An 18,617-nucleotide genomic window follows, 5' to 3' on the forward strand; every position below is an offset into this window, starting at 1 on the left:
GTAATGAACAAGAATGTTGGGAAAAAAAAAATCAAACGAGCATTTTCCTTTCGATCTCAATTGATGATATCTAAGAGCACTTCGCTGAATAACCCAATCCATAGCCATCAGGGCACAACAACCCATTTACCCACTAACTGTCGTGATTCATTAAAACAAAGCCAAAATGCTCATCACCCACTCTTCTCTAGTGTTCGCCAAGCCACCTATGAGAGACCATGATTCCATATATGGGCTCTCCAATCTCAATGTCAATCTCCTAGCCACCAATCTTTGAAACCACCACCAAATCGAGATGAGTAGCGATAGCGAGGCCGAAGAGAGCAAGGAAGAAGTTGAAGAACTTGGGGATGAAATGAAAGGCTGATGATCTTGAGTAACCACAATAGCCATAGTTAGTAGCCCAGCCCCTTGAGTACTGGTATTCTATCTCTCTCTCTTGGCCTCACCGATTTGTGGAGTAATTGTGATTTTTGTTTTAGTTTAGTTCTTTTATTATTTTGATAGTTTCTATGGCCTATGTGGGTATTAATTGAGATTGTATTGGGTTGGATTTGATGTTAGGAATTTTTGGGATGCCCAGAAAATGTTAAAGAAAAAATAATTGAATTATTTTATTTTTTGTTTTAAGTTTATGTGACTCTGAATTTTAAAGAATTTAATTTTAATTATTTAAAGTGTTTTTAGTTATTTATTTGAGATGGAATAATTAAAATAGGTAAGTCCACGTGTCAGGTTTCAATTGGATCATTAGTACGCATCATAAGCTTATGTGACACCTAACAAGCATGTCGGCAAAAACTAACAGGAGGAGCTTCTAATGCAAACGGAATGTAACTTAAGGGTGTAAAATTCAATTTCTAAAACGTTAGAGTATAAAATCCAAACACTCCTAAACTTTAGGAGTATGTTTTGCAATTTACCCTAAAAATAAATGTCATACTTGACTTTATCTTTTTTCTTTTTTTTTTGGTTGAATAAAAATAAATCTTATCCTTGCTTGTGCCAATGCTAAGTGTTTGGCCCTTTTTTTTATTTATTTATTTAACAATATTGTCTTTAGTTAAAATAATTATGTGTTTGTGTATTTTTTTTATAAAAAAAATTGTCAATAACTCATGCATTGTACCAAAAATTTTAACAATTTTTTTATCACTTTTTTGTTTTTTTTTTAATAAATAAATACACACACACAAGGAAGAAAGAAAAATGATTCTAATACAAAAGCACACCACAAACTCTACTCAAAAGTAATGGTAATTTTTAAGGGAGTGTGGAGCAAGTAATACTATATACAACACACTCTCTTAAGCAATGTGGGACAATTACCTTTTTTTTTAGAAACAAACATGCATGCACACACACATATGGTGGTTATTAATATGTAAATATTATAATTGTATTTTTGTTCGTGGAACTATCTGTTCTCACATTTAAAAAACATATTGTGGGGGGTAAAAGACCAGTAAGCCCATGTCAATGTCTACGTTGGGCCAAGGACCCAGCCCAAGGAAAACCCCTCCTCGGCCATGGGGAGGAAAAACCCCTCCTCGGCGATGTGGAGAATCCTCCTCGGCATGGATGTAGCCAAGGATAAAGGAGACAACATGCCACTGGTAGTGACACTCTAAATCGTTCCACGGAACAGGAAAAGTACTAAAACAGAAAGGGACAGCGAAGAAAATGGAAATGTCAGAGGGAAAAGCTGTCATGACTGCATTCAGTGCCTTGTGCCTGACATAGCTATACTTTTCTACTTTTACAACCACTCCCAACAACTGGAGGGAAGGGCTGATGGGACAAGTACTTACCCAAGGAACCCCATTCAAAAAAAGGAAAACTACTATAAAAAGGGGAAGAAAGGAGACAGAAGGGCGGGGCTGAGACCCCCCATCACACCAAAGGCACCAGAAAAAACTCCCCGAATCGTGCCGAAAAGCAATCCCCTCTGGTAAACTCGATCCATGAAGAACACCGTGATTACCGTTGTCTATACACTAAAGCCTAGTTCTTTGGCCCACCCTTTACAAATTCATTGTACTGGGCTCACTAGTCTAAGGTCCCAAGCATCTTGGGTCTGGCCTGAAAAACGTGACCCTACACATATGATGTGACAAATTTTAATGAAGTGTTTAAATATAAAATAGAATTTACAATCAATTCAAATAAAGATGTGTAAAAGTGTCAATTGTTAGACCTCAAAATCGTATTTTGCAAAATATTTTGAGGTTAAACCAAAGCAACGTCTTTATTTTATTATTCCCTCGGTAATTGATTTTTTTGGTTGATAATTACAAAAGGGAATGGGGGATATGAATCCTAGATGTCATGAACACACTATGAGATGTTAACCAGTTGAGTTATAAGACTCTTTGCAATCAAAAATATGAATAAATTTCTTGAGTGAATTGAAAAAAATTTAATTGTTCCCACTAATTTAAGCGTAAAATTATCATCATCAAATTTGCTTTTTCTAATTGATATAATTTAAAAAAGGGAGCATAATACTTTAGTAAATTCATAAATATTTGATTTCTTTAAAGGAAATTAAGAAAATAAATCACTGTTATATAGGTGCAGCTATTACTTTAAAAATATTATAGCATGTAACATTTCTTTCTCTCACTATTATTCAAAAGAGGGGGATCAGTGGGTTTGGTTTCGTTTGTGGAAAGAACAGTAAAATGGGAATGGTGGAGGGTATTTGGGACTTTAGGTCATAGTTATTGTAATAAGTAACTTAAAAAGACAGCAGTAAAATAGAACTGTTTTTTTGTTTGGGGAGGGGGGAATTGCCTCTCTACTTCGCCATTATATATAAATATAAAATGATGTGTAAAACTGTGAAATTTCAAAAGTTTATATGGCAAAAAAATTTATGCTATATTTGGAAGTTTGGAGGGAGAGAAGAGTAGAGGGGAATTATTATCTTCCATCTTATTTGGATGTTTTTAAAATTAAGTAAGGAGGAGGGAAATAATTAGTCTTTTCATAATTTATAATTTTATTAATATGGTAAACGTAAATTTGGTAATTCATTTAGTCAAGCATTTCTATCATTCTATGCTCTATTCTCTCTCCAAATCTCTCCAATTTGAGTAATTAAAAATAAGGGGTTGAAGTAATTAGAATCCCTCCAAACCCTTCCAAATCCCTCTCCCTCCTCCCTTAAAAAATGGAAAATTATTAGATACTCGTGGAGTACCATAAATGTGTACTCCCCCCTCTCACATGAATGGTGGGTCCCACCATAAATTTAATTAGTGGGACCCACCATTCATGTGAGAGGAGGGAGTACACATTTATGATACTCCGCGAGTACACAATAATTTCCCTTAAAAAATATCCAAATAAAGTAATTTAACTTATTCTCTCTCCCTCTACTCTACTCCCCTCTACTTCCCCCTCCATCCAAACTATTAAAGTTAAACCAAAATTCAAACTTTTTGGTTTTAGGCATTACTTTCCCATCAAATATATATATAAAAGTTCATAGAATAACTATCGTTATTTATCCCTTCGTTTTGCCAACATAGAAGTCATCCTAGACGATTTCTCATTCCTTCCATGTTGAGCCACGTATAGATTATGCAAATGAATTATGATTCTCAATTACAAGGATTAAATTGTCGGTTAAGTGAGCAGGATTGAGAACTTTTAGGGTTCTTGAGATAAATCCATCTATTAAGAACAAAAAAAATTAATAGCCTATCAACTTGTGTTGTAAAGTGATATTCTTGCACTAATTAATGCATTAATAAATAGTTATTTTGTGTCTTTTATATATACACCAAATAGATATTATATACGTTCAGGGACGAACGCAGGAATTCAAGCTAGGGGGGGCTGGAAATAAGCGGAAAAAAAAAATTTCGGGAAGTTGGGGCGGACATTTTTTAATGTAAGCCCGTCGAATTTCATCTAACAACTTATAAAAAAAATTACTATATTAGGGTTGAAATTTTTTTATCAAAGGGACTCTAAAATTTTATCACTTTTTTATTTTATAGCAATTACAAAAAATTGCTTCGTTTGATAAAATTTGAAATCTATAGAGTAACATAGGGAGTTGAAACGACTACGCTTCTCTCTTGTACCAATAAAGTCACTGTTACTCAGTCAAGCGTCACAGTCACTCTCTCTCTCTCTCTTTCTCTCTGTCTCCTCCTTCCACCTCCATGAAGGAGAGGACTTTTGGGTTTCCTTTCTCTTCTTCTCTCAAAATTTGATACTTCCAAAACCCGAAAAAAAACAAAAACCTCTTTCATTTTGTTAAAAACTCATACATTTTTTATTTTCAGACATCCTTAATCTCTGTCTTTGCTCATGGCCAAACCTAGACCTGGGAAAAAGGACTTGGATGCCTATACCATTAGAGGCACTACCAAGGTTGTTAGAGGTAACGAACTTTTCAACTAACACAACCCCAATTCTTTGAAAAATTTTCAATTTCAGAGATGTAATTTGGTGGAGCCGTTGAAGTACGAGAACGGAAAGCCGTTGAAGTACGAGATGGGTCTCTCAACTCACAAGCGTCACGGCGTCACGGTGACACGGCGTGGGCGTTGGCAGCGGCGTCACGGCGTGGGTGAGTGGGTCTCCGTCTCTCTGAGTACTTTCTATCTCTACTCTGTCTCGCCTCTCTATCTCTCTGTCTCGCCTCTTCCCTTTCTTTTTTTTCCTTTGTTTCCTTCGTTTTTGGCTTTCTCCGTCTGGTTTTGGACTGTTGAGAGTGAGAGCTTGAGTTTTTTTTTTTTTTTAAAAAGATTTAAATGGGTCATGGGCTCCTGGGCTGTCCAGATGATGGGCTAAGGTTCATGGAGGGGAGCTGGGCTAAAAACTCAAGGGGGGCAGAGCTAAAAACTCAAGGGCCCAAGCCCTTTCTTTTGAAAATTTTACTTGCTAAAAAAAAAATTTTTTGGACCCAGGGGGGGCCCGGGCCCCCTTAGCCCTCTACCTGGGTCCGTCCCTGTATACGTTTCATTTCTAATTTAAATATATTTCACATTTTTAAATGATTAAATAATTTTAATTTATGTTTTAGTCTAAAAATAAAATTTTGATACCCAATATTCAGAATTTTTTTTTTTTTTTTTTTTTTTGAGAGATGTGAGTGCAGTTACACACATAACAAATTACATAATTAAAATAAAAATTGTAGAGTGAAAGAGTTTGACATAATTTCATTTGTGTGGTTACAAGTTTATACAACACGAATTTGTGAAATGTTGACTACAGATCCATTTAGGAACAGTTTATTTAGTTGAAAATGAAAACTTTTTATTGAAAGTACTGTAGATAAAGTTACAAATTAATTGAAATAGTACCGTGAAACTCATAAATAATACCAAAAAGTGCAATGAGACCCATAAATAGTAGTAAAAATAAGCTAAACAGTAAAAGAAGTTATCCAATATAAGTTATTCCAAATGCAACCTACATAACCCAATATAGACCTCTCTTCTTCTTTCTTTTTTTCTTTTTTCTTTTTTTTTTCTTTTTTTGCAGTTATAAGCCACATCTGTGTATAATGAATGGCGTGAATTGAGAGGTGTAGTTAGTCCAATACGTAAACCCTACTAAATTAAATGGAGGCAGATTTAATGAGCTAATAGGTAGCGTTATACGTTACATTTATAACATCGATTGCTTTTGGCTTCTGCATCTTCCGTTTGGCACTGCACACTTGTTAGTTGTGATCTACAATTAGGTTTGTCATTACCAACACGTGTTCTATCTCTGTCCATGATATTTATTTTTTTCATTTGAGGGTTGTACTTCAACTTGTATCATGTATGCTTTCTCAACAACAACAACAACAACAACGTACAACAACAACAACAACAACAAACTTCTATCATGTATGCTTATTACTTCTCAAAAGCCAAAGTAATATGTGGTAGTATAATTATTTATTATTTATTAAGAGTAATGTTACTTGCACAATATTTTATTTTTTTATAATAGATTTAATATTTATTGAGTTATTAATTAAGTTATGGAAAAAGTTTAGTTACAAACTTAGTTATAATCTAAAGTTACAATTTCAATCAATATCTTTTTATTAAATATGAATTTTGACAAATATTCTATCATAATATATTTTCTTCTTATATATTTCATACTTGCAAAATTTCTAAAAAATAAGATTGATAGCTATATTATCAATCAATTGTTTAAATTGTATGTTTTTATAGTTTAAAACTATGCATAAAAAAAATAAGTTTATAGATCATATAATAAATAGCATCCAATTAGCACAAAATTCAACATATATATTAAGAGCGTAAAAAATATAAAATCCAACGATTAGAATTTCAAAATATACAGTCATGTTAATTTTTTAAAGGAAGTTGTTTCCTTAACTTACAAGAAAGTTTGTAACCAAACTTTATCCTTTAAGTTATTATTGATTCTCATTTATACATATCACTGAGATTACGTACAATGTATCACATTATTATCTACTATTTATAACTTAGTCACTTAATTAAGAATTTAATGAAAATAATAATAATTGACCCTAGATTCATTAATTTTTTATATAAACCCCTTGTAGCTCTTTCATTCTTAAAAGCTCTCATAAACAATGGAGTCACCAAAGGCTAATGAAAAAGAAGAACACACGATGATTAAGATAGATAATTTTGGCACACAAGACCTCCTTGTAGAAGGAGAGAGATCCCACTCGCAGGCGTATGTAAACTCTTTGTCTTCTTGGGAGATGGACACACTCACTGCGCTTTGTGACACCTTCTTGCCTTCCATTGATGTTTCCAACGTTACAACCAATGACTCTGTTGTCAAATTCTACAACACTTCTGCTTCAATGGCTGGCACTCCAGAACGAGTAAGATAACTCATATCCATACCCATATTCATAATTTTTCTAACAATTAGATACATGCATGCATGCTGAAATTTCATATATTATGCCTTTTTTGTTTTGTTAGTAATTAAATCGTTACAATAAGTGATAAAGAGGATTTGAACCTTGGTTTTCTCTTAAAGGAGAACAAGCACTGTCACTGAGCTAGAAGGTTATGGATGTCTTAGTTTTTATGAAAGAAAAATTTTGCAAAGTTCTTATGCAAAAATATGTACAATTTTTCTGATTTTTATTTAGACCCATTTGGTAGATATTGATATTGAATATGCATGTAGGTGGGGGGTTTGATAAGTGAGAGACTGAACCATCCAAAGAAGTGGCTGATGAGAGTGGCGTTATGGGTGTTATCAACTTGGATTGGGACCTTAATACTATGTGGGAGAGCAAGCCTTTCTAGTCAATTTCCATACTTTCAAAGATTTTCTCAGGTGTCTCGGCAAAAAAGAGAAGAAATGGTGTTTTCATTATCTCTTAGTTATTTTTATCTTCTAAGAATGCTCATCAAGGCCATGAAGATTCTCACACTCTATGCTTTCTTCACTCAGGTTAGAGCTGGTTTCCCTTTAGAATTAATTATTTGGATTTATCATGGTTATTTGATAATTCATTAATTTTGCATACAAGCATGCATGTATGACTTCATACTTTTATTATATAATTATAATTATTTACCATATATGTACATATATCTATCCATTTTCTCCAAATGTTTACTTTCTTTGTTTAATTTATATCTATTGATTATCTTATCTTAGTCAATAATAGAATCATGATATCACCCAAAAATTTATCTGTTATTATAAAAATAAAATAAATAAAAAATCGATATGTTAGATATTTTTAGCATAAATATTTATATATAATTATTTCTGAGGATTTCGACATCAAACCAACTTCCAACCTAATATAGTTATTTGAAAACTATATTGCGTCACTATAATATTATAAAAATACTTTATTAATAGACCAGTGGATAAGGAAATTGCAACCAAGGGAATACTGTAGATTTTTTTTTTTCCAAATTTAACAAAAGGGATATAGGTATATATATATATATATAATCCCATTATTGTATAAATCTCTAAAAATGATACTATTAAATTAAATTGAATCGTAAACCTCACCCTTATATATAAGAAATTAATTCTAAACCAAAGTAAAGCAAATGTAGATTGGGAAAAGTCATTAAAATATAGTATCTTAATCTAACAATAAGAGTAATAGATTATATCATGGAGTGAACTTTATAAATTTATATTCTACGGTATTTATAAAAATAAATAAATAAATCTAGCAAACCAGCACACTGTTTTTCTTTTGGAATGCAACATCAGCACATTGTTTTTCTTTTCTATACTTTTTTTTTTTTTTTAAGAAACTTCTTTTTTTGATATTGATACTGATATGCATCCGTTACATAAAACCTGCCTTTTTCTCTCCCGCCTAATGAAGAATTTTTCCCCATCCATGAAGGCATGAACAAATAAGTCGCATATTTTGTCACTAGTAGACTTACCTATTCTCAAAGACACAATTCCTCAACCACATAAATAGTGAACTACATTCATTGACAAATAGAGACCATTTTACAATTAAGAATTTATTTTATCTAATAATATACATAATATCATATAAATGATTTTTTCTTTCTAGAGAGATAGTTTCAATTTATAATGTCTGCTCCTGATTTTTTTTTTTTTTTTGAGAGAGTTTCAATTTATGGCGTCCGCTTCTGATGATAGCTCTTTATCATCAGACCAAGACACCAATCAGTTTTTTGTGTAGGCGGGAATTGAACCTCAAATCTCTTATATAACCATCAGAGACTTTACCAATTAAGCTAACTAGAACCCACCTCTTGATGATTACTTTTTATCATCGGACTAAAACACAAAATGGTTTTATAAGATGCCTTGCCATCATAATTGGTTAAAAGAAAATATCAATTCTAAAGATAATTATTCTTTCCAAATCAAAATTATTGATAGGAGCTTTTCAACCGAAATATAAAAAAACAATGCTTTGTTACTATCAAAGTAGAGATGTGTATTAATTATTGATATGTGTTTTTCAACGAAGAAAGAGATTTTTTAGTTATAATCAAAGTAGAAATGTGGATTATTCAAGAATTTCGATTTCACTATAAATTAATATGGTTATATTGATTATGTATAAAATGTCAAAAAAAAAAAAAAAAATTGGACACTTGTCAATGACCTCTTGGTGTAATGAGTTTGAGAAAATATAAAACAACTTTTTGTGCCACAACTTTGTCGTAACTCTAATGTAGAAAATTATGATTGATAAAAAAAATTGTAGGTCTATATAAAAGTGATAGGTAATCATTTAATCTACCACATAAAAATTGTGGCAAAAATTATAATAGAAAAATTGTGGTCCGAACGCAATGAGCTCTCTTATTGCCACCACCAAGACGCGACCTTAGATTGTTCAAAAAAAAAAAAAACCAAACAACATTACTCAAACACCTCTACCAAACGGACCCTTAATTTGTCTTTTATCAATTTGGATCAAAAATTTAAAAATAATAATAATAATAGAAGGATCTAAGTTTAGAAGATAGGTCACTCTTAGATTTTTTTTTTAAAATTAATCTGAATATATTTATCTATTTATCCTTTTATAGAAGTATCTATTGCCTCTAAAATTGCTATAAAACAAAACAAAACAAAACAAAAAAAAAAAAAAAGACCCAAAAAAATTTTAAAATTAAAATAGCAACAAAATTGTAAAAATCGAAGCCAAAGCCCAACCCAAATGTGTCCAAACCAAGCCCTGTGCAAAAAGTAGTGGCCATTAATTTAAGTGAACCGCCTTTTCAACAAGTGTCGGTGGTGTTGCTCAAAAAAAAAAAAAAAAAAACAAGTGTCGGTGGCACGTCCTTCAACTTCAACTATCTTTTTTTTTTTTTTTTTTTGAGAAAAAACTTCAACTGTCTTAATCCATGTATGCAGGCCAAACACTTGTACACTTCTCTTCTTAACAAAGTTTGCTGGTGCTTTGTATAACAATTTATTAATATTAGAGAATTGTGATACAAGACTTTATGCTTGCAGTTTAGTTTAGTGTTTTTTTTTTTTTTTTTTTTTTGGGAGGATAAGCGGCAGAATGCTGTAGTATATAGAAAAACAAAATATAAGAATTCCATTATTTTTATTTGAGTATTAGGGATTGATACTAAATTTTATCATATAAGAGTTACAAATTAGGAAAAATTACACTTTACCATCTTAAATTATACCTCATGTTATACTTTGCACCTTAAACTTTTCAAATACACATTGTGTACCCTATACTATGACTATTGTTACACTTTGCACCCTACTGTTAAATTTGTTGTTAACTTGGATGAAAATTCAAAGTTTAGGGTGCAAAATATAATAAGGGGTATAATTTAGGATGGTAAAGTGTAATTTATCTTTTGTTTTTAAAGCATTGAGAAGATAGACAATTAGGTCATTTCACATAGTGTCATATTTTTCCATCCAAGTTAACAACTCACTTAACATCGGGGTGCAAAGTGTAACAAGGGTCATAGTTTAGGTGCAAAAAGTGCTTTTGAAAAGTTTATGGTACAAAGTGTAACATGGGGTATAATTTAAGGTGGTCAAGTGTAATTTCCCCTACAAATTAAAGTGTCACTACTAACCCAAAAAAAAAAAAAAAAATCATTCAAACATTCATTTATTAGGTTATTAAAATCCACCAATCACATCTATTATTTCATCCGTTTGTAAACATTTTATAATTAATTATGCAAAAGCTTTAGCATTTTTCTTAATCCACCTCCCCATGCCCATCATCAAAGTGAGAATTCATCACTAATCAATCATATCATCACTAATCAATCATATCGTAAAATTGCATTCATAAATAAATATATAAATATTAATGGTCTTTGTAACTCTTTTTTTTTTCTTTTCTTTTTTTAATTTTAAGATCAATGGTCTTTGTACCTTAAGAATACTTTTACAAAGAAAGAAAATGTCCTAAGACCAACCTATCATTAAATGGGAGTTATAAGACTAGCAATTATTCTACAGTCTACTTTGAGGAGGCTGACTTATGGAATTAATACATCAGTCAAGACAATTCAAGAGCACATACATATGTAAATACATGCACATACCCATATATGTGTATATATGGGAAAAACAAAATACCAATCTCAATTTGTAATACTAGAATAAATTATGACCCTTACATATATACACAAAATTATCCATGTGAATATATATACACACACTAGTGGGTAGCTTGAGCAATGCATGGGAAAGTTTAAATATAATTTTTTTTCTCTTTATTTGGTCTAAATATGTAAATTGATAATTATGATAATTATTAGTAGACATTTTTATGATTATGTTTGTATATATATTAAAAGGATAATGATTTATAAATTTGTGAGGTTTCAAAAATGTATGTGACATAATAATATGAGGTCAACCAAAGTAAAACGTCTTCAATTTTATATATTGTAGATATATATATAGAAAATAATTATTTAACTAGAATAATTTTCGTCCTCATAAATTTTAACTAACTTGTAACTCATGCATATGCATGGAATACATTCATAAATAAGCATAATTAAATGCGTATTAAAATTTTACCAAGGTTATATATAATGTTTGTATATTTGAAATATAAAATAATTACTTATAAAATAAATATAAGTTTATTTGAAACAAATGAGAATTATCCATGAAATTCTCAATTATATAGTTTGTCAAACCATTATTTATATAATAATAATAATAATAATAATAATAAATATTGATAATAAATGTTATTAATTTTGTTTTGTGCTAGAGTTTAGTTTACATTGATTTAGTTTTGGTCTAAATGGGAACGAAACCTAAGTCGAAGCTTACGTCCAACATAAATATAAATTATATTTTCGTTATTATTTAATTTTAAATTTTTAACTTTTCCCAATCTCCATTGCCAAAAATCATGTTAATACTTTGTCAAAATCGAACCAAACCTTTCTTTTTCATGTTTTATTTTTTATTTTTGGCTATTCAGCTTTAACACTAAAATATCACTTTGAACAAAATTAAAAAATTATATGGGACATATGGTGCAAAATTATACTCCAATTTAAAATCTAATTGGATTTTCTTTTTTTGACTCCTTGGCTTTTGTACTAATAACTCTTCTCTATTTTTGAAATGAGTAGTAAATATCTTCGCAAAAATTAAGAAAGTGAATTGACATATGTTACAAAATTAGAGTCAAATTGAAATCCAATTTAGAAATCTAATTAAATTTTCTTCAATTTTGACATTAAATATAACTAGCTTGTAATCCCATGCATATGCATGGATACACTTAAAGATATACAATAAGATACATAATATAATTCCTATATATATAATTTAAATACTATTGATAGTCATTTTTATATTTTGTAAACTCTTTAAAAAAATTTGTAAGTATACTATTAGGTATAAAATGTAAATTGTCCATTTTTTAAAAAATTATTGTGAAGCACTTTTTTTTCTACGATTCATTTATTCTAAACTATTTGGTTTTTGTACTTAATAACTCATTTGGATGAATATTTATGATGTGGTCCCACATTTAATTCTAAAATTAAGAAATAAAACTCTTTAAGAATAAATAATTTAGGACACATGACGCAAAATTGAAACTCTAATTTGAAATTCTAATTTGAGTTTCTCTCAGCTTCACCTATTATTAAATATATAAACTAGCATGAAACCATAATTACACACGAAACCATTCAACAATTGTGATAATGAGATATTCATCTCGGTTTCCACACTAAGCATTATGAATGGAGGCCACTTGGCACCAAAATTTAAAAAATTAAATCGAAAACATTTCACAAAATTAGACTACAATTAGGAATTAATTTTGATTCGATTTGAATTCTAAAATTGTACTTCAACTTAATATAATATATATGATTATAGTTTTTCCACTTTTAATAAATTAACAAAATCTTAATCCAAGGACACTGAAAACTACTAAAAAAAATAAGATTCAAAGAAACCTTAGTCTATTTTTCTTATTTTGTAGAATATTTTTTCCTTCTTTTTTTTTTTTTAATTTAAGATGTTACTATAAGCTGCAGTTTAGAGAATGCACTATCTACTGCCAAATGCAATAGTAGCTATAAAACTTACCCATGAGATTTATTTGTGGCTTGAATTGTTTTTGTTTGTATTTACTACTTGCTCATCATAAGCACCACATCAACACCACCAATTGAAAATGATTACTAAAAGTTAATATGTTTAAATTAAAAAATAACTATAAGAAATTTAAAATCCCAAAAGAAGAGGGAAAGTGCAAAAATATTTACCTCAATTGACACCTTGAATATATGATTTATGAAGTCCATGGGCCTTTATAAAATCTAATTAACAAATATTCATAAAACATTTATTAGGAGTTGAAGGTTTTATCAAGTTAATTGACTAAAGCCTTGGAGAAGAAGGTTTTAACCCAAAGAATGAACAAAAGCAACAAATTCTTTAACAACATTATGAAAGGTGAATGACAGTGTAGAGATTAAAATATAGAAGAGAGAGAGAGAGAGAGAGGATTAAATTGGATAACATTCTCAAAATTTTCATACATAAACATTCATAATTTATAAAACCCATCAAAAGAACAACCAAAATGAGAGAGAGAGAGAGAACCAAATTTATAGGTTAAAAGGGACAACATGAGAAGTACCTATAATATATCCCAAAAAAAATTTAAATAATTAAAAAAAGTTGAAGAGATGATTTCAGAAACAACACTGGTTCACGTAAGCTTCCTTCATGAAGAAAATAATTCTATTGAGACCACAATCTCCAATATATCACAAATTTCTTACATATATTCTCTTTAACTTTTTAACATGTAAGACCTTTCAGTTCTCACCGTAGTGTAAATTCATGCATTGAAATTAAAAAAATTAGCTCCTCGTATTTTGTGTTAAATAACATATTTGGCACCAAAATTAAGAAGAGGAAAAAATTAGAGACACATGACACAAATTTAGACATTAATTGAGGATTCTATTGGGATTTTATTTTAGTTCTGGCTTTATATATATGTGTGTGTGATGAACGTACAAAGTTTGTCTAATTTGCTATAGACATAAAAATATCCACACACATAAAAAAACCCAAGCCCTTCCTATCAAAGCAATGATTAACCATGATCTTTCCTATGATAAAATTCCATTATTAACATTATTATCTTCGTAGTGAATTTTTAACAATTTCCCACTCAATGTAAATTACCAAATTGCACGCTAACATTTATTTTTTAGAGAAAAACTTGCTAAAATCTATGAGAAAAAAGATTTCAAGAAGCAAGATGCAAGAGCAAATTTTACCATATAAAAGAAAATCTAGAGAGAAAAAAAAAAATTGTTCGAGTGCCAACTCAATTTTTTTGAGGGCTCAACTATCATAAAAATTTAACATATGCATTTTATATATTACATGATTTTAGTTTTAAAGAATAACAAATATTGTATCGTAATGATCATTTCTTGTTTATTCAGTTAGTTATTCACTTATTTGAGACCTATAAGATAGGGGAAATTTATAAAGCAATGTTAAGTTCTGTTTAACTTTTTTATTCTAGATCCTTTTTTCAAGTAATATAAATTAGTCAAAACTCAAAAAATAAATAAATAAATAAATAAAAAGAAGAAAGTAGTTGACTTATTTTTGCTAAGTGGAGGGAGGGATTGAACCTCGGAAACAAATCCCACAAAGCAAGTAGACAACCACATTATTGATATGCTATTATCTATTTCGGACCTTGGTAATGCCTTCAACTGGGAATTTGATTTAACTTACCATCCTAGAGAGATAGGAATTTGATAAAATACCAGGAACTTATTGTTTATAGTTATACTAGGAAGATGTTTTTTATTTTTATTTTTGTATTTTTAAATGATGATAAACCAACATACAGTGACCAATATTCAATTTCTGTAATTCCACATTTACAGAAAACGGAAACCAAAAAGTCTAATACCATTTTTTATGTATATTATGTTTCACTTTGATCCTAGTCTCATGCCCAGATTAACATGTCCAGGTGGATGAGAAGGACAATAACCTATCATGGAAAGCAATTGGTTATAGTGGACCTGACCCAGAATTCAAAACCCAAACTGAGCAGTCCAAGGCATTAAAAAAAATTGGATATAAAGAATCTGATGAAGAAGAAGATGGTAGTAAAGAATGGTTTTGTGGACCTCTTTACAGAGGCCTCATCAATCTAAAACAATCACGGGACATGGCTGCAAATACTCTACGTCGACTTGGATTTCCTGTCTCAGTTCTTTCTCAGAAAACCAATCCTCCCAGCCTATCTTATCCTTCTTTAATTATCCAATGTGATGCAGTAGTGATTGGTTCTGGCTCAGGTGGTGGTGTTGTTGCTGGTGTTCTAGCAAAGGCCGGTTACAAAGTGCTTGTATTGGAGAAAGGAAACTATTGTGCCAGGAAAAATCTGTCTCTTCTTGAAGGCCCAACTATGGACCAAATGTACCTATCCAGTGGTTTGTTGGCAACTGATGATATGGGTGTATTAGTACTTGCAGGCTCCACAGTCGGCGGAGGCTCTACAATCAACTGGTCAGCTTCAATTAAGACACCCCAGCATGTAATTAATGAATGGTGTGATCGCTATGAACTTGAACTATTTGGCAGTGAACTATACAAAGAAGCTTTGGATGTGGTCTGTGAAAAAATGGGAGTTCAGTCTGAATTCCAAGATGAAGGATTCAATAACGCTGTCTTGAGACAAGGTTGTCAAGAATTGGGATATCCTGTGAAAAACATTCCAAGAAATTCACCGCCTGATCATTATTGTGGTTGGTGTTGTCTTGGCTGCAAGGATGGAAGAAAGAAAGGCACGTCTGAAACATGGCTTGTGGACTTGGTAAATTCAGGCAATGGTGCAATTCTTCCCGGTTGTGAGGCCATTAAAGTCTTAACCAAGACAAAGAAAGGAAGAGATAGGAAGACAGCAACTGGGGTTGCTTTCGAATTTGAGTACAATAGAGCAAAAGACATTGCCGTGATAGAGTCTAAGGTGACTATAGTTGCGTGTGGTGCTATCAGTACACCCGCATTGTTGAAAAAAAGTGGCTTGAAGAATGGTAACATTGGTAAGAACTTGCATCTCCATCCAGTGACAATGGCATGGGGCTACTTTCCAGATACACCTTTACCCAATGTTTGGAAAGAGGAAGACAAGAAGAGCTATGAAGGAGGGATAATGACAGCAATGTCTACAGTTGTTGCAAATTTGGATGGGTCTGGATATGGTGCCGTAATACAGACGCCTTCATTGCACCCCGGTACATTCTCAATTTTAATGCCATGGATTTCTGGGACAGATATAAAAAACAGAATGTGCAGGTTTTCTAGGACTGCCCATATATTTGCATTGGCAAGGGATAAAGGATCAGGAACAGTGGTTTCACCAAACTCAATCAATTACCAAATGGAAGTTGCTGATGAAGAGAGTCTAAAGAAAGGGCTAGAAAAGATACTGAGGATATTGAAAGCAGCAGGAGCTGAAGAAATTGGGACTCATCACTGCAAAGGAAAGACCTTAAATGTAAAGAAAGTAAGCTCACATGAGTTTGAGAGATTTGTGAAAGAGGAGAGTTCAAGGCCATTGAGAGGCCTTTCGTCACCATTATGTTCAGCACATCAGATGGGGAGTTGTAGGATGGGGGTTGATCCAAAGAAATCAGTGGTGAACCAGATGGGAGAAACATGGGAGGTAGAGGGATTGTTTGTGGCAGATACAAGTGTGTTTCCAACAGCTTTAGGTGTTAATCCAATGGTCACTGTTCAGGCTATTGCTTATTGCACTGCTCAATCAGCTCTTCAAGTTCTTAGGAAGAAAACTTAGTGTTAGATTTTATACTTGTTAAGATAGCAACTTATTCCAATGTTTTCCTGTACTTCAATAACAGCTGACTGACTCCCTTGAGGCAGAGGCGTGGACATTATAAAGCTTCATGAATACATTATGCACTAAAGTTAATAATACCAAAAGAAGAATATGGCAATTATGATCTTTCGGGGCTACTTTCTTCATTGCTTCTCAGATTTAAAAAAAAAAAAATTTGCACATTATGATTATGTTAACCCAAAAAAGAAAATCTCATACCAAAACAAAACACAAATCTGTTCACATGTTAAGGTATGGATTGAAAGTGACACCAAGTATATTATGATTTTATTATCTTGGTCTTATAAATTGATGTGCCAAATTTTAAACGGAAGACAAAGATTGTAAAATAAAAAATGATAATAATAAATAAATAAATAAAAGGAGGAGGTGGGAGTGTGGAGGGAAGTCACATCAGTCACACAAAACTTCTCCTCAATCTTATTATACAACTCCCAATAGCGGTTAGAATACGCTCTAAGAGTCTCGCCTTCCTTCATAGACATGGTGATCAAGGAATCAAAAGGATTCGGAACTCGGCTACAAGTCACAAACCTCGCACCAAAGGTTCTAATTAACTCATCATATCCATGGATGGATTTCTTATCCAATCCATCAAACCGTCTTATGGCCATGGGTCCAAGGCTTGAGAGAAAGATTTTGCACATCAGAGCCTCATTGCTAAAGTAGATGGTCATACTTTGATTGTAATGGCTAACATGCTTAACGAGATCAAACTTATCATCTTAATTAATGAAGGTGGGCCTTACAAACTGTTGAGGTCCAAAATATTACAAGTATTGAAATCCAAAACTAATGAGCCCTTAAGGATAGGAAAGGCCTAATCTGTGAGCCAATGCCCATTTAAAATGGTAAAAGGAAGCCCAAGCTCATGAATGGGTAAGTCTTGGGCCTTAAAGAAGGAAGTAAAAGCAAAGGAAGCTTGGCCCAGCCTCTGTGAGAAGGACCCCCAAGGTGCCCAAAAAGAGACTGAACCAAGATACCAGGGAGTTGCCAGAACTAGGGAAGGGATCCTTGGGAAGTGCAAGAAATAACTAGCTAAGAGTTGGACAGCTCAAGGAAGCATGCTCATGGGCACAAGGAACGAAAAAAGACATGTTCCATCAGCTACCTACAACTCAGAAGAAAAGACTTTGGAAACAGCTGATGACTTAGGAACCAGTACCTATGAAGGGAAGCCTAGTACCTCGAGAAAAGTAGTAAGGAGAACCATAAAGGAATGTGGTTGGGGATCTTTCAACCTGACAAGGGGGGATCTGCCTATTTGAAGAAAAAAGACAAAGGATGAGGTAGCGAAAAGGGGGTTCTGAAAAGCCTCTCTAAAAGTCTTAGAAAAAAAGATTAAAAGTCAGCCCTTAGGGCCCCCCAAAACAAGAAGGTTAGCTAGGGACTTTTTGGAGGGAAACCTCAAAAGAAGAATATAGTGAGAAAATGAGAAAAGGACTACCACCAATGTTGTTGACACAGCATTGGTTCTGGTACCCAGAGCAACAAATGGAGAGAATCAATGGTACACCAAAAACCCTAGGAAGGTACTATAAAAGGGGATCATGTCATCAGCAAAATTCATTCAACAATAACGAATCAGAGCTAAAAGATCCTTTGAAAAACTTCTTTAAATCTCAGAAAAATAGAAAAAGGGAAAAATACTGTGAGGGGTCCTGAGACAGGCACCAGAGGATACACTTGGATTCAAGGGGATTCAAACCTCACAAGTCTTGGAAGCCTACAA

General features: G+C 32.0%; 1 protein-coding gene across 1 annotated transcript; it reads left to right on the top strand.

Annotated features, from left to right (window-relative positions):
• Positions 1 to 6,572: 6,572 nt before the first annotated feature.
• On the top strand, positions 6,573 to 16,985 carry LOC115972460 (long-chain-alcohol oxidase FAO4A-like). The gene is made up of 3 exons (XM_031092755.1): positions 6,573 to 6,850; positions 7,165 to 7,434; positions 14,990 to 16,985. The coding sequence occupies exons 1-3, from the start codon at positions 6,590 to 6,592 to the stop codon at positions 16,820 to 16,822; spliced, it is 2,364 nt and encodes a 787-aa protein (XP_030948615.1). The 5' UTR covers positions 6,573 to 6,589; the 3' UTR covers positions 16,823 to 16,985.
• The last annotated feature ends 1,632 nt before the right edge of the window (positions 16,986 to 18,617 follow it).

The sequence above is a fragment of the Quercus lobata genome, chromosome 12 (assembly GCF_001633185.2).
Source record: "Quercus lobata isolate SW786 chromosome 12, ValleyOak3.0 Primary Assembly, whole genome shotgun sequence".
Lineage (NCBI taxonomy): Eukaryota > Viridiplantae > Streptophyta > Magnoliopsida > Fagales > Fagaceae > Quercus > Quercus lobata.

Excerpts from the sequence above, each read along its gene's own strand:
- LOC115972460 (XM_031092755.1), top strand. The coding sequence starts at position 6,590 with ATGGAGTCACCAAAGGCTAATGAAAAAGAAGAACACACGATGATTAAG. Across the intron at positions 6,851-7,164 it reads TGGCTGGCACTCCAGAACGA|GTGGGGGGTTTGATAAGTGA; the intron begins GTAAGATAACTC and ends ATATGCATGTAG. Across the intron at positions 7,435-14,989 it reads TCTATGCTTTCTTCACTCAG|GTGGATGAGAAGGACAATAA; the intron begins GTTAGAGCTGGT and ends TAACATGTCCAG.